The sequence below is a fragment of the Python bivittatus genome, unplaced genomic scaffold (genome assembly GCF_059951505.1).
Source record: "Python bivittatus isolate LINGU-HERP-01145 unplaced genomic scaffold, Pbiv_v1 ctg000160_np1212, whole genome shotgun sequence".
NCBI classification, from domain to species: domain Eukaryota; kingdom Metazoa; phylum Chordata; class Lepidosauria; order Squamata; family Pythonidae; genus Python; species Python bivittatus.
In genome coordinates this window covers 3,371,944-3,386,639 of record NW_028277076.1, presented here as the reverse complement: position 1 = coordinate 3,386,639, position 14,696 = coordinate 3,371,944, and the positions used below count along the sequence as shown (strand labels likewise).

The 14,696-nt window shown below is 42.7% G+C and overlaps 1 protein-coding gene across 1 annotated transcript in view; it reads left to right on the top strand.

The window, feature by feature from the left end:
* Window positions 1-14,696, top strand: part of PAPPA (pappalysin 1) — a 118,949-nt gene that overhangs the window by 57,019 nt on the left and 47,234 nt on the right. Inside the window, exon 10 of the mRNA XM_088146947.1 lies at window positions 5,013-5,206. Within this exon, the coding sequence (XP_088003073.1) occupies window positions 5,013-5,206 (194 nt within the window). The remainder of the gene's footprint in view (window positions 1-5,012; window positions 5,207-14,696) is intronic.

Sequence of the window (14,696 nt, the reverse complement as noted above, 5' to 3'; positions counted from 1 at the left end):
TGGATTCCAACAGCCCTTGATGGGGGTGGGGGGAGTTTCTCACCCATAATCTGTGGCCCAGGAAATAATTCTGATAAATCCCAGGAAGTTAACCAGACCTGTTTGAAAGAGGAGGATCCGCTTTTCCAAGGGAGCAGGTTCATGACACCTTCCTCTCTGCAATCTGTCAAAGCATCTGTTTAACACCACATCTGCTGTTTATAAGGGCGCAGCCAATGTCTTATCAGTTTTTCAGCATTGCCAAGATCCAGTTTGTTATAAGGAACAATGAAAATAAACACTTGCCAATTTCATGCATGCCCTATCCAATTTGTAATGAGGAGATAAGCCAGGCTCTCTTAGACAAAGCCTTACCCTATATTCATCGTTAAACTACCAAAGGACCTGATTCACATGGCTTGCTAAGCCTCAAGAAGTTCACCAAGTTTAAGATGAACTAAGCAGAGTATCCTGCATGAATGTAGTTGCTACATGTTCAACTGTGTTGTATGGACAAGAGAGCGTGGGACTTCAGTCTTTCTGCATAAAACAGATTGGTTTTTTGTTCTCTGATTGGTCTACGTTCTTCATGAAGAAAGGACTAAGGGCCCCAGAGAAGGTCTGCTAACGATGGAATGAAATGGAACTGCCACTTCTCTTGATGTGGAAAACTAGTGTCATCAGTGCAATCGCATTTGCCTTTTTTGCAGCTTGCCTCTAGCTGTTGGATCATGTCCAGGTTATTGGCAGAGATCCAGAAATATGTTTGAGCCAGTTCTGCACCATCTACTTTTTCTTGCTGTTCTTTTTCTTGTCCAAAACCTAAAACTTGGCATCGAACTCAGTGGTCATTTCTTTTCCACTGAGCTACTTTTAATTTTCTTTCTGCCTCAAGAGCTCGAACATCTTAGGTCAGTCCAGCTACCCTCCTTGAAAAGGGCAACTTGAAATATTCCATAGTGACCTGCCAAAATTAAGAACAGGTCTTTCCTTAAAAAGAAAACAAATTGAGAAGAAATACAGTAGTTAAGCTACATTTTCCCATCATTTTCTGAAGTCTACCTAATCTTTTCCTGGCTCTCCTAACCCATGTCACTGGGGCAAGCTTTGCCAAAAAGGTAATAGAGGGCAGGACGTGCCGACTCAGAAGAGCTGAGCTGCAGTCCAAGAATGGGCCATGTTCACCGTCTGTGTTGCGTTCAGCAAGCCTTTTCTTTAATCACTTGGAGAACTTCTGTCTTAATCCAGACATTTCTGTCTCCCATTCCTCTGCTCCCATGAGCTTTTGAAGGCTTGGAGCAGAAAGATTTATTAAGGTCTTAAACATAATCAGGAACAAATTAGCTGCTGTACCGGATCACAAGCTTGGCCCAGATTGTTTTTGAAGAATTGCCTTTTCTCCATATGAATCAATTCATCACAATGGAGCAGACCAGTGTTTGCTTGCTTAAATTGAACATATGATCTTATTACAGGTGTATCGTTGTTATATTCTTCTTCTTCTTTTTAAGCAGTGGTGCCTGGTATGAAAAAAGAATATCCCCCCCTCCCAGGGCCTGAAAGATGCTTCATAGGAAGGGCATCGTATCCTAAGAGAGATTGCCATTTTCAAACTGACTTCTGTTTAGAAAATTAAAAACTAAAATTGTGCCTGGTCGAGTCTTCCATAGTATAGGTAGAAACAAGGCTGAGCTTAGAAGTGCCCCATTTCTGATTTTATTTATTTTTGGGTGCTGTGACCTTGGAAGGAAGGCATGGGGGGGGGGGCAGAGAATTAGCTTTATGGCCAATTGGTTCTGTGTGCAGCTGTAGGCCTTGACACAACACTTACACAGAGCACCTAAGTGAACTTCCCCAAAGGTGTACAGCGTATTTCTCGTGAAGCAAAGGAATTCCCTTTCTAATCAGGTTTCATGGCTTTCAGATCGTGATTCTATAACATTAAAAAAATAAAAACAAAACCCCCCCGTTGGGAGAACGAGAGAATGTGAGCTGTCTATAAAATAAACAAATCATTCTTGCCCCGCTGACCTGAGCCTGAGACTTGGTTAAAGAACTCTCCCCCACCCACCCCCATAGATGAATATGCAGCAAAACAGATGATTGGGGCAGTTTTTCAATCTGGAATGGGCAGTGCAAAAAAACCTTTGGGCCAACAGGATTTCGTTGGACCTCTGAGTAGTTTACTGCTACTGGCATGGTTTGAAATGTTAGGCTTGGTACAATTTAGACAGGGTTCATAGCAACCTGTACCTGGAAATATTTCAATTTGTCCAAGAAACCCAGTGAAGTGAACTTCTAGGTGTTCCAGGCTTTTTGAAAAAGCATTCTCAGTGTTGGAGTGCCCTGAGACAAAAAACTTGAAGTAACGACCCTTCATGTTCCTTGTTATCCATTTGGGGGGGGTGTGTGAGAGAGAGAGAGAGTGTGTAAGGATTAAGAGTACTTTCTCTGTAGACTTTTTAAACCTTGCAGTCTATATTCTTCCCAGTTTCTTTTCCCAAATGCACTACGCTATTAAGAAATTGGAACTGAATGCTGTGGGGGTGGAATGGAGTGGGAGGCGGAGTCATTAAGTAATTGAATTGTAATGATCTAATTTATTCTGGCTCTTGCCATGTTATTTCACAGTATAACTTGAGAAGAAATGTCGGGGGAAGGTTACTCTCTTGGAAGCGATTCAGCACAGAGGAGCCACTGTCACCCACCAGGACTTGTACTTGCTGGAAGCAGACCCTTCTATGATCTAGGTGAATGAGAGAAATGCCTTCCTCTTTTTTTTGGGGGGGGGGGGGTTGATATATTTGTCATTATTTATTTCTCAACTTGCACGTCGCCTCAATTAGAGGGTGGGTCTAGGCGGCTTACACAAGAAGATTACAACACCCGGGGAAAAGCAGTTAAAAACAGAACAAAAACACTGAAAGAGTACATGGCATGACAGGGAGAATAAGAACACAACTATTCCCCACCAAAGGAGCCCCAGGGAGCAGACCTCTCCCTCCTCCTCCAGGGTCTGATGAAAGAATCAGGTTTTTACAGCTTTTTCGGATGCCCAACAGGGTCAGGGTGATATAGATCTTAGGGAACAAATATTCCAGGCTTGTAGGAAGGCAGCAGCTGGGGGAAAAACGATCAAAATGAAAGGTCCTATCTAGATTATGTCCACCAGAGATATTGAGATTTAATGTCTAGGCAGCTGGAATCAGACAAATGATAGTTACTCAAACAAATTTGAGCAGCCCTCCTCAAACCACCGAAACGAGGACTGTGATTTGATTCCTCAGGCACAATTCCAAATGTTCTTGTAAAGATTACTGACTGGACTGTCTTCCTCGCCTCCCCTCCCTCCCCATAATGTTAGTAACTTTTGGTGAAGGGCAGTTGAAAAGTTTTTAATAAAAGAAATAAAGGCATGAAGAAAAAGCAGCTGGAGAAGGCCCTGTTGGGAAAGCTCTGCTGGTTTTCAGTCGTTTTCCTTAAACCTGGCATCACCAAGACATGTTGGAATTCATATTGTCAGGGTTCCAGGTTTGGAGCAACCTGGTTAAGATAGGAAAGGGCATTCATCCAGGACCATGGATCATACTGTACTGTGGAAAGCAGCTCAATTTTTCTCTGCTTTTTCTCTCTCCAGTCTAGTTGGGTGTCTCATTCAAGCTTGTTTTCATCTTTTTCCCCTCCTCCCTTTTCCCACACAGGCTGCATGTGGGATAAATAGAGGCTTCCAATTACTAGGACTTTGTCCTCACTAAACTTGGTGTTTTGCAAGGATCATGATAGAACAAAATAAGGAATGACACTGGAGCCTGGAGTTTCTTGGCTGGCATTGAGCCACCAAAATCGGTCGCCCTCTGCCAGCTCTTAATTTGCTTTGTTGTTATTTTCTAACCCTGTGTGTGTTTATTTTTGTTTACTTCTTTTGGTTTTACATGAGTTTGTGTGTCAAGATTCAGATGTATGAATGTAAGCCCCTGGGTAGGGAATCTCCTGGGAATTTTAGGGTCATGTATAGAGAACAAGGACAGTGGTGGTCTGTGGAGTGCAGGAACAGGCTGTTCCTTGGGAAGGTAGCAAATCTGTAGCCTGTGGAAAGCCCCAGTTTCTTTTATTGAGAAGATTTTTATCCTTTCTGTGGGGGGAACAACTGTAAACTAGAGTAAACGATTCTAAAATAGGTGGGCAAATAGTTTGGGTATAAGACAGTTTCTTGGATCTCTAAGGACAATCATGAGTCCATAGTGGTGCTCCTTGGGCTGATAATTAAGTAATTAGCTTTATTAACAAGAGAAGAACATCCATCACTGCTAGATCTTATACTTCACCTGCAGAAACTTCAGGTTCAATTCAGTGTTAAGACCCCAAAAAGAGGTGATTAGAAGGGCTCCAGACTTGGCTATGTGGATCATAGATCCATCCTTCTCATGCATAAGGTCTCAGGTTTGATCTTAGAAAAGTTGTCCCGCTAACAGAAGGACTATAGCCAGGTCAGAGTAGATGTGGGGTAATGGCTGCAATTGAAATTGGTGGAACTTTCTCATAGATGAATTTGGATGGATACATGGCCAAAACACAACTAGTTTAATAACACATGGCCACAGGTCAGTGATGAAGTATGTTAGAACAGGGCCAAGCGGTGGTCACATTTTATGTGACAATACTCTTGAAGTTGCTGACAGGCTTGTGAAAATGTGTGGTTCACAACTGGCCTCTGATACATATGTTAGCAATTCACTGTTCCTCTCTCTGTCTCCTTGCCCTCTGCCAACCCAGTATTTGACAAGAAGAAAGGGTGGTGGGGAGTAGAGTGATGAAAACCAGACTGTGATGGAAGTGAAGTGCTTTATGCCAGATGAGTAAATCTGTGCAAATGTTTCTAATTTGCATAATTTAGTTCTAGGGCAAGAGCTTGGCTTTCCAAAAGCACTGTTCACATTGATTTGTCAAGTCACATCATGTGCCATCCTTGTGCTTTTGGGTGGAGATACGGCATTTGCTTCTGTCTTGACCGCATGGCATTCTCCTTTCTATAGATGAACCGAGCCGTTGCTACTTCCATGACGGGGATGGTGTGTGCGAAGAGTTTGAGCAGACAACAAGCATCATGGACTGTGGGATCTACACACCCAAAGGGTTCCTGGACCAGTGGGCATCCAACGTATCAGTTTCACACTATAACGAGAAATGCCCAGCAACGGTGGTTGCAGGTCAGCCAGCAGCAAATCAAGTAAGAATGGTGAGGCATTGGATGTATTTCTGGGATGAGCAAGCCATGGTTCTGGACAGCCCTGTACATCACCTTGTGGCCCTGGGAGCCTCCACACACAATGATTGGTGACACTTAAAGAATTTCCTACTACTTTCAGGCAGAAGACAGAGGAATGCATTAATTTAAGCCAAATTTGTACAGTTAGTTAGACTAGACTAAAGTAGGATTGGGTTTTTCATGATTCAGTCTTCTTGTGGGACACCCAACTTTTATTTAGCACGTTGATGAATTAGGCTATCAAGTTAGGAAACACAGCATGATTTATTTGTTTTCACACAGCTCATTCATTCATTCATTCATTCATTCATTCATTCATTCATTCATTCATCGATGCCTCGCTACCACTAAATCAAGAATGACCTCTGGCAATTTATAGTAGTGAATACAATTATATTTGACTACCCTTCTTTAAGATGTAGCATGTTGTGCAAGTGCGATCTTAGTGTAACAGGTTTTTTTTAAACCAATAATAACAATTACAAATCCAAGGGAGAGGGGAAAACCCAGCTTCCTTCATGTACATGGGTGTGTGTGTGTGTGTGTGTGTGTGTGTACGCGTGCATGCATACACACTTTCAAGTCAGTGTTGACTCCTGGTGACTGCCTGGACAGGTCCCTGAAGTTTTTTTGGAAAGGTTTTTCAGAAGTGGTTTGCCATTGCCTTCTTCCTAGGGCTGAGAGAGGGTGACTGGCCCATTGGCACCCAGCTGGTTCATGCCTAAGGAGGACTAGAACTCAGTCTCCTGGCTTCTAACCTGGTGCCTTAGCCACTGTGCCAAACTGGCATTATTATTATTCCCTTTTTGGTGGCACTGGTTTCCACATTGGCAGTCTGGCCAACACAAATTAGACCATCCTTGATTTATCTGAACAGCCAAGTGATCTGCTTAGCAGTCCCCAGTATGGGTTATTGGTTGCCAGTTGTTAGGAAAGTGGGAAAATGCTTTGTAGGCAGGACTCTCTAGGTTCAATCTTATACCTATCCAGGTAGACTCTTGATGCCCCTCACTTCCTGCTCTAGGTGATAATGATGCTTAGAACACCAATAGTTTCAGGGTATTTGTCTCCTCACTGCAAGAGGCAAAGGTGGTTTACCAAAGATCTGAGACATGCCCCTGGAAAGATGTTCATCTGTTGGCATGCTGAAATCTGGTCTGTTCCTGTTGTTTCTTTTGAATGGAAGTTGTGTTTACAAGCCTTTCTGATTTGCTTAGGCGTACGATTATCAGTGTGGGAGGGTGTAGTTTTGACCTCAAGAGTAAAAACCTGCTTGTAAATTAATGACACCAAAGACAATTTCAGCAGCTAAAGTTCAGCTGGAGTTCTGAGAGCAAAGCTGTTCTAGGCTGTTGAACATCTTTTTTCCCAGCACCTAATCCTTGATCTTGAGAAAGAAAAGCTTTCTGACTTTCTGATTTCCTTTGGGACTAATCTTTGATTAATTATTTTACTGAGATTGGCTTCTTGGTTGCCTCCAATCTCTGTGTTCTAGCTCATGGAGCTGTCTGAATGCACGTTGCCCTTTCCTCAAGTTGCTGTCTTGTGAAATGCTGGCACATAGAATATTCAGTTGGTGGTCTTGATTTTTGCAAGTCATTCTAGCCTGTTGAAGTAGCATGCCAATTCACTCAAAGAAAACCCACTAAACCCTGACTAATTTAAAAAAAAAAAAAATCCAAGAAATTTACAAGTGGTTTAAAAAAAAACCCAGCAACAACCAAAAGATTAAAACTGGAGAAATGATGGGAGATTCTATGGAGATCCTACAATATTTGGAATTTCTCCAGTCTTAAGAGGAAAGACTTTTGGTGAGTGTAGGGGAAGCCTGAATAAGGAGCCTATGTGGTGTGTCAAGTCTGAATCTCCTTCTCAGCAGGGTCTCTCTGAAAGAAGTCAATGGCTTTTCTTGCTAGAAGGTGAGTTTCCTTTCTTCTCCTTGATCTGAGAACATTGTATTTTTTGGCAAGGTCAAACCTTTAGGGAACTCTCTTCTACTGCACTACTTATCCACTAAATTCAAACTGTACTCCAGAAATGGGGGCCGTCCTGTAACATAAAACCTGTTTTGTTAGGAACTGGGAGCAAGGTGAAGTCTTGTGAGTAACAGAGGTTCAGTTGACTAGAATTCCTTAAAGATGCAGAATAAAGTGTTCCTTTATAGGTAATCCATCACTTTCTTCTAAATGAGCCTGTTCATTACCACTTCTGAGATATGCATGTATGAACCTAGGAGTCCTAAGACCAGATTAGGCCAAGGGTTTGTGTGATCCAGCATCCTTTGTTACACAGTGGCCAACCAGTTGCACCCAGGAACTCACAAACACAAAGAATGGAATAGTAAGTCTCTTATGTTATTGTTTTGGGTGCAGTAAACCATAACCAGGGCTACTGGTCTAGTCTAATTTGTCTAGTCGTCTTAAAACCATCTCAGTTGGTGTTCACCACAGCATCTGAAGGTAGTGGATTCTTTAAGCATTACGTAAAGTACAACTTCCTTTTTTCCGCATCTGTCCAGATTGAACAATGGCTCTAGATTGTCATAAAATGGGAGAAGGATCCTCTCCCCCCTTTCATTGTTTTAAGAACCTCTCTCAGTACTCTCTTATCTAGCTTGTCTCCAAGCTGCAAAGCTCTTTTTATGTGGTCCTAGTTGGCAACCTGGAAAAAATTGGGTCACTTTCTCAGTTTTGGTGAGTTTCTTGCAGGAACCTAGCTGGCCACAGTCAGAAGCAGGAATCTGGACGAGGAAAACTTCAGACAGGTTTCTTATGTTTTCTTGAGCTCTTTGATTTCATAACTACTTTTCTGCCCTCATTGGGTAGCTTCTATTGGGAGAAACATCCAATGTTGTTTTTCCCCCAATTTTCCTTCATCCTTAGTTGTTTTTGGCTGCGCTATGCCTCAGAGAATGTGACTGAAGCAGGTTCTGCATGAAAATGTTAGGAAACATTCCAGGTAGTTTTATTGAAACACTCAAACTGCCCCATCCTTTTAGGTTTTCAAATAAATCTTCTCTTCCTCTGCATCCTGATCAAAAGTCATTTTAAGAGGAGAAAGCAGCGAGTCCCAAGAGGGGCAGGACACCCTGCTCTGTGTTTCTGTGTTGCAGAGGAGGAAAAAACACACACACTCACATACATACTTACACACAAGACAAAAGAAGCCGAAGACGGTTGCTCCCGTCCGAGTTTGCAGCAAAGTTTGCTTTGACCTTTGTTTCATGAGACCGAGGTTGAAATTAAACAAAACGAAAACCATGAGGCATTGCAACATTGCTTGGAGCTGACTTGGCTCCAAAGGCATTTTGCAAAAACAAGCTACAGTTTGAAGGGGAGGCGGTGTAAAACATTCTGGTACCTCAAGCAAATTGGGACTTCAAGAACAGGAGGCTAAGGGAAGGAAATAACGGCTGGCCTTCCCTCTTACTCATTCGGACCCCTTTAGCTATTTCTTATGCGGTTTGGAGTATTTGGCTACAGATTATTTTTTTTTAAAGAAAAGAATAAAGGAAGTGGGTCTTATGGTTTTCATTAAATGCCTTCTCCCCCCGGGGGTGCTATCAAGGTAGATGTTTGGGGCAGTTGTCCAGGGTTTCCTTCATCAGAATGAGCAAGGGAGGAGTCAAACTGAGCCAGGGCTGGCTTAGCACATTTTAAGTAAGCACAATAATGCACATTACCATCTGAAGGGCGGGAGCAATCTAAATTTGCTTTCCTTCTTTGGCCGGAATAGTGACTGTCCACAAGCAATGGACTTAACCATTCTCATTTGGCTAAGATAACCCAGAGAAGATTCAACTTAAGCAAGACACAGTGGCCTCTTAGAAGTGTAGCACTCTCAGTTGACTTACTCACTGTGATGGCCTTATTGGTTCTTCATACCACTTGCTTTGACTCTACAAGGTTTATACCATGTGTGTGGTGGGGAATCTTTAGCCTTGATGAACAGCCCAGACAGCATGTCCAGTGGCTAAGGATTTGGAGAATTGTCATTCTGAAACATCTGGAGGGCCCCAGATTTCTCCTCCTTGCTATATTGAGTCAAAAAAGGCAAGGTACATAGTTGGGTGCTTCTCCATAAGGCAACGTCCAAAAGGTGTCTGACAACTTCACTTGAAGTTGGGTTTTTCCTCCGCCAACCCAAATTTCCAGAAAATGAGATGACAGCACAGAGTCACCTAAATTCCTGTATTCTTCTCAACAGGATCCGGCAGCTGGAAATGGGATGCTGGGATGGAGAAGGGGGAGAAGGAAACAGGATGAGACCATTCTCATTGTCCACCCAAAGTTTCAATTGGACAGTGAACTGGGGATATTCCTCTACAAAACATGGGGCTGAAGGGTGATGAATTTGGTTATGTAGGGATTGGAGAACAGCAGTTCTGCCACTGATCCCACATACAGAATTTGTCCAGCTTAACTGCCTAGAAACTTACTTACTTACTTATTTATATTTCAAATTTGTCACTGCCCATCTCACTGCAAGCGACTCTTTCCTTTCCTGTGCATTTGAGATTTTTTGCATGCAAAGCCACTGTCTTGCTTTTTGGAATGATGGAAGTTTCTTTCTGCTGGAAGTAACCACAGCCCAGTTTTCTGCTTCTCTGGACAACTGGCATGCTCTGAATGGGTGGTCGAGGGCCTAGAAACTAAACTCTCAAGGAAATAAAGGGGAACTGGGTGCGTTTAGTCTTAAGAATTGATGACTGGGGGAATAGGATAGCAGAAGGGGTGCCATGTGGGAGAAAAGAGTGCAGAAGCAGAATTATAAGTTACTGAAAGGTAGATGCTGGTTAGAACTTAGGCAACTGGTGGCTCATGGATGTATTCAGAGGCGAGACAGCTGTTTCTCAGGAGCGTTCTAATTTTGATTCTTGCTTGAATTGGGATGAAACTCAGTGGCCCCAAGGACCCCTTTTCAATTCCAGAGTTCTCTGAAGCTGGGTTGAATGTGACTTCTCAAGATACTTGCATGAGAACTATACTTAGATGTAAAGAGGGCTGGTGTCTACATGCCAGAGGAAGATGTTGCCGTAAGAAGATCCGGTGAGCTGATATGCATAGGAAGGGCAAATGGGCACGATCCCAGTTTTATTACTCAACCCTTTTAGAATGAAAGGGAAAGAAAGGCTGACCTTTCAGGTTTATCTTCTACTAAAATTGTCCTTTACCTTGGTATAATTTAGGCAGTGGGGAACAGGGAGTACAAAGCCATGGAAATGTTTAATTCTAAACTTTGCTGTTTTCAGCATGTAGCTTGATGATTCGATGAGGAAAAAGGATCCCAGCTCAAAATCCCCACTCCTTTGCTTTCAAAACTGGATTTTCCATCTCTTATACCCTAAGCCTCCTTACTCAGAAGTATTTTGCAGTATAGGCAGGGATGTTTGCTACCAGGGTAAGTCTGCAACTGTTTAGGTGATGAAATCTTTGCTTTCTCTCTCTCTCTCTCTCTCTCTCTCTCTCACACACACACACACACACACACACAGAGAGAGAGAGAGAGAGAGAGAGAGAGAGAGAGAAAACTAACTGTGAGTTAGTACAGATGGGCAACCTGTTTTTATTTTTTACAGATTGTGTTTGGATGTTTTTCATGCAGAAAATGCAAATTAATTTGCAATCAGTCTCAGTTTGCATTCCGAAAACAATAAAATTCCATGAATCAAAATCCAGATGCATAATATGGGAATTACTTACCATAATAAGTTCAGCCAATGAACCTACTAATTTCTAGTTTGGGTGGCATTCCTAATTAAAAACGGTTGCGGGTGTTTTCCACAGGGAAGGCATACGAGTTGTTTTATTTCTTCTTCTTTAACACGAGAAAGACTTTGTTCTTTCAATTCAAAGATGTTCAAAAATGAAAAACAGGTCTCCTGACCTTTTGAACATGGGAAAAAGTGATTAAAGTTGGCAGTTGCCACTCACACGGTTGTTTACCACAAGCAAGAGTGATGCTGAACAACCAAGAACTTGGTGCAAATGTGTTGGGGCATATCCTCCCCACAAGCCAAAAAGTTGAGGAAAATCAGCAAGATACTTGGAAGCTGATTTTAGGGTCTGCAGCTTCGAAGCCACCAGAGTGTAGGAAATCTGTCAGAGCGTTGATGAAGCCTCTTCTGACAACATCTACGGTGGTGGCTATCCTGACTGGAGCACTATTGATTTTTAAATATATACCTATTTTCCACTTGGGGTGGGGAGGAATGAGAGAAAGTAGTGATTCCTTCTGTGGTAGCTAGATTCACAATAAAAAGGCTCACTCATTTTCTGACTGAGTCTTTGGTAATCGTGTGTTACTGGGTCCCAAAGTTGAGTTTGTTACCCAGAGTGGGTAGTCAGGTTGTGTGAACAAAGCTGTTGAATGCTCACTTATTTCTATTTGGACTGATAACTGATGATGATGACGATGACGATGATTTGGAATGGAATTTTATTTTGGGAGAATGGACATGCTCTACTTCTTTCTCTTGCTCTTCTCTCCAGCACTTAATCCATAATCACTAGAACTAAGATTCAGCAAGACAAAGGAGTTTATCCTCCCACATTATTAGTTTGGAAGGAATGGACTATCATAGAGCCAGTATGGCATAGTAGTTAAGTGTTCAACTTGGAACAGGGAGACCTAATTCTTAGGCTAACCTCATCCATGGAAGCTCACTAGGTGATTTTGGGCCAGTCACTTATTCTCAGCCCAATCAACCTCACAGGGTTGCTGTTGTGGGGAAAAATAAGTCTTATACTGTACTTAGATACAACATCATTCTAAATAAAAATGACACTAAATGCTATCAGAAAGGGGGATTTCTCAGGGATTGGGAATAGGAACTGTCCATGGTAAACTGTTGGCATGTTCCTTGCTGGCTTCTCTTCAGAAGGTTCCTTATCTGAGTAAGTTTATAACAGCTACCCAAAGTTCTCCTAGATGTTTGATTAGCAAAGAAGAAAATGGCTTTCAAATTGGAGGATACTGTAGATTCAGCATGCATCTCCATCAGTGTCAGTGCAGGACACCAGTAGAAGGAGCAGAGCTAACGCCGAAAGGATGGAGTTCACTGAAACCACAAAGAGCATTTTCGTGAATTTCCACAAGGGCAAGAATTTACCCCCTTTCATGATTTGTCTGCCTGAAAGTCCTCTCTTGGTTATCTGCTGCTGCCAAGTCTCTCAGCACAGTTGTATTTCACTGGAGCCTGACATCTTGCTCTGCTTTAATAGAGTAGAAGGACCCCTTTCTCTCAAGCTTCACCCCTTTTTCTGCAGGGTAGTTGGCATCTATTGATTTATGGAACACAGATCCTGTCAGTTCGCTTTTCCAAGTGGAAGGCAGCCATTATTTACACTTCATTCATAAGAGACGTCCCCACCAGGCTGACCTTGAGCAGGAAGAAGGAACAGATGACACAACTTTTTTCAAGTGCCACAGATGCATCTTCCAAAAGTCCCCAGCCTTAAGTAAACCACGATCTTGTAAATGCAGTGGATAAATATAGCCCTGGATTGCAAAATGTCCTTGCACATTGGGTACATTAATTCTCTCCAGTTGACGTTCCATGCTAATCAAAACTTGCGGTTTCCCAAGTGTCATCTTAGGTCTCCGCGCTGGGGTTGGAAGAGAAATGCAGCTTTCTGGAGTTAGACTAGAGGTCCATCAAGTGCAAGGTTGTAGTCACTCACTTTCTTCATCCCATTAGCCATGCTAGCTAAACCTAGTGGGCTTGAAATCCAGCATCATCTGGTGAGGTGCAGGGCCTACTCTCCCTATGCTGTATCAATCTCTCTCTTTCACCCTGGGCTAGGACATCATTATTCCCCCACCCACCCACCCAATAGGAAATATCATCTGTTCTTCTCCTCCCTCCCTTCTTGGCCTCTTTAATTCCTGTTTTAGTTTCCTAAAACACTGAACCCAGTTGGGATGGAGGGTGGACTACAATAGGAGGTTTGGGATGTAACCCGGGGTGGAGAACCAATGATCCTCAGAATGTATCCAATGGCAAGAATTCTGGGAACTGTAGTTCCATAGCACCTGGAGGAGGGCCATAGGCTTTCCCACTCATGTGCTACAGTGCCAGACAACAGAGGTGCCATATGGCCAAATGCTTCTTGAATGTAAGATTAATAAACCAAAGCCAGGTGTATCTGTATTATCTATGGGGCTTTAGGTATATGTACATGTATCGCCTTCCCTGCCCCTGGGAAATAAGGAAGTCAGAGATGTTGCCCTGATATGCTATTTTTGCACTTGTTGGAATTGTTTAATTATGCACGGGAAACTTCCCATCATACAAGCAGACTGAAGGCATCTTGGACTCTCAACTTTGATTGGGCTGGCTGATGGGTGAGCTGCAGGCTCTTTCTCACCAGAACTAAAGAACCCAACTACCCTTGATGTCTTTCCTTCTGTTCATGCTCCCCATTGAATTCAAGTCTTCCCATTTGAAGGAGACGAGGCAGATGATACTGAAGGCCCCCAGCACGCATCCTGTCACTGTCTGTTCATCAACACCAATATTGAACATTTAATAATATGCTCTAGGATCCTCTTTGACTACTCCCCCTCCCTCCCTCCCTAGTTTATGCAAGATCTACATTTACCTCTTGCAGAAAGCAGCATAGCAGGACAGAAGCCAAGTTCTTCCTGAAAAAGAACGGCCAGTTTGCAGACTGCTGTAATGATGTTTTGGGAGGCAAGGTTCAGGGGTTGACATGGATATTTTTTTATGCATGACTGCTAGATTACTTTTCCCTTGCCCTCCTAAAGAAATTCCTGGGGCTTTAGGGCTCCAGGATAAAACTCCAGAGTGGCAGCCTTTGGGGACCAGTGGTGAGGAGGAACATGTTGCCTTATTGTTGGCAAAAGCTGGACTACATGAGTCAGAGGGAAACCTCACCACATCCCCAGGGGAAAGACCCAAATCTCTGCCCTCATTTGCTCTGTCTCCTGCTTTCCCTACCATGTGTGTGGGTGGAAGGAAGAAAGCTGGATTTAGAACCCACTCAAAGGCAGAAGCAACTCAGGGTAGCTGTAATTGAAAACAGCTTTCGAGATGAGATGCCAGGAAGCAAATGCAGAAACTTTCAGATGTTCATTGGTAAAGAGAGGTGCCTAAGACTTTTCAAACTTCGAGACACACCAAATTGGGGCCACTCTAAAACATATTCGGGGCCAAGGCCAAAAACATTGGTGTGACTTGACAAAGAGCTCTTTTTAAAATGCACATTACATATATATTGGCTGAATTCAATGCAGTTAATGCATTGAAACACGCCTGATCTGATTTGGATAGTTAATTCAATTTGGAAAACATAATTGATTGGAATGATCTAGTTGATTTAAAAAGCCAAATCCATTAGATATGTGGAAATCATTTAATCAGTTTGGAAGCCTTTGATTTAACAAATGACTTTGATCTGGAAAGTTGGTTTAGAAAGTTGATCTGGTT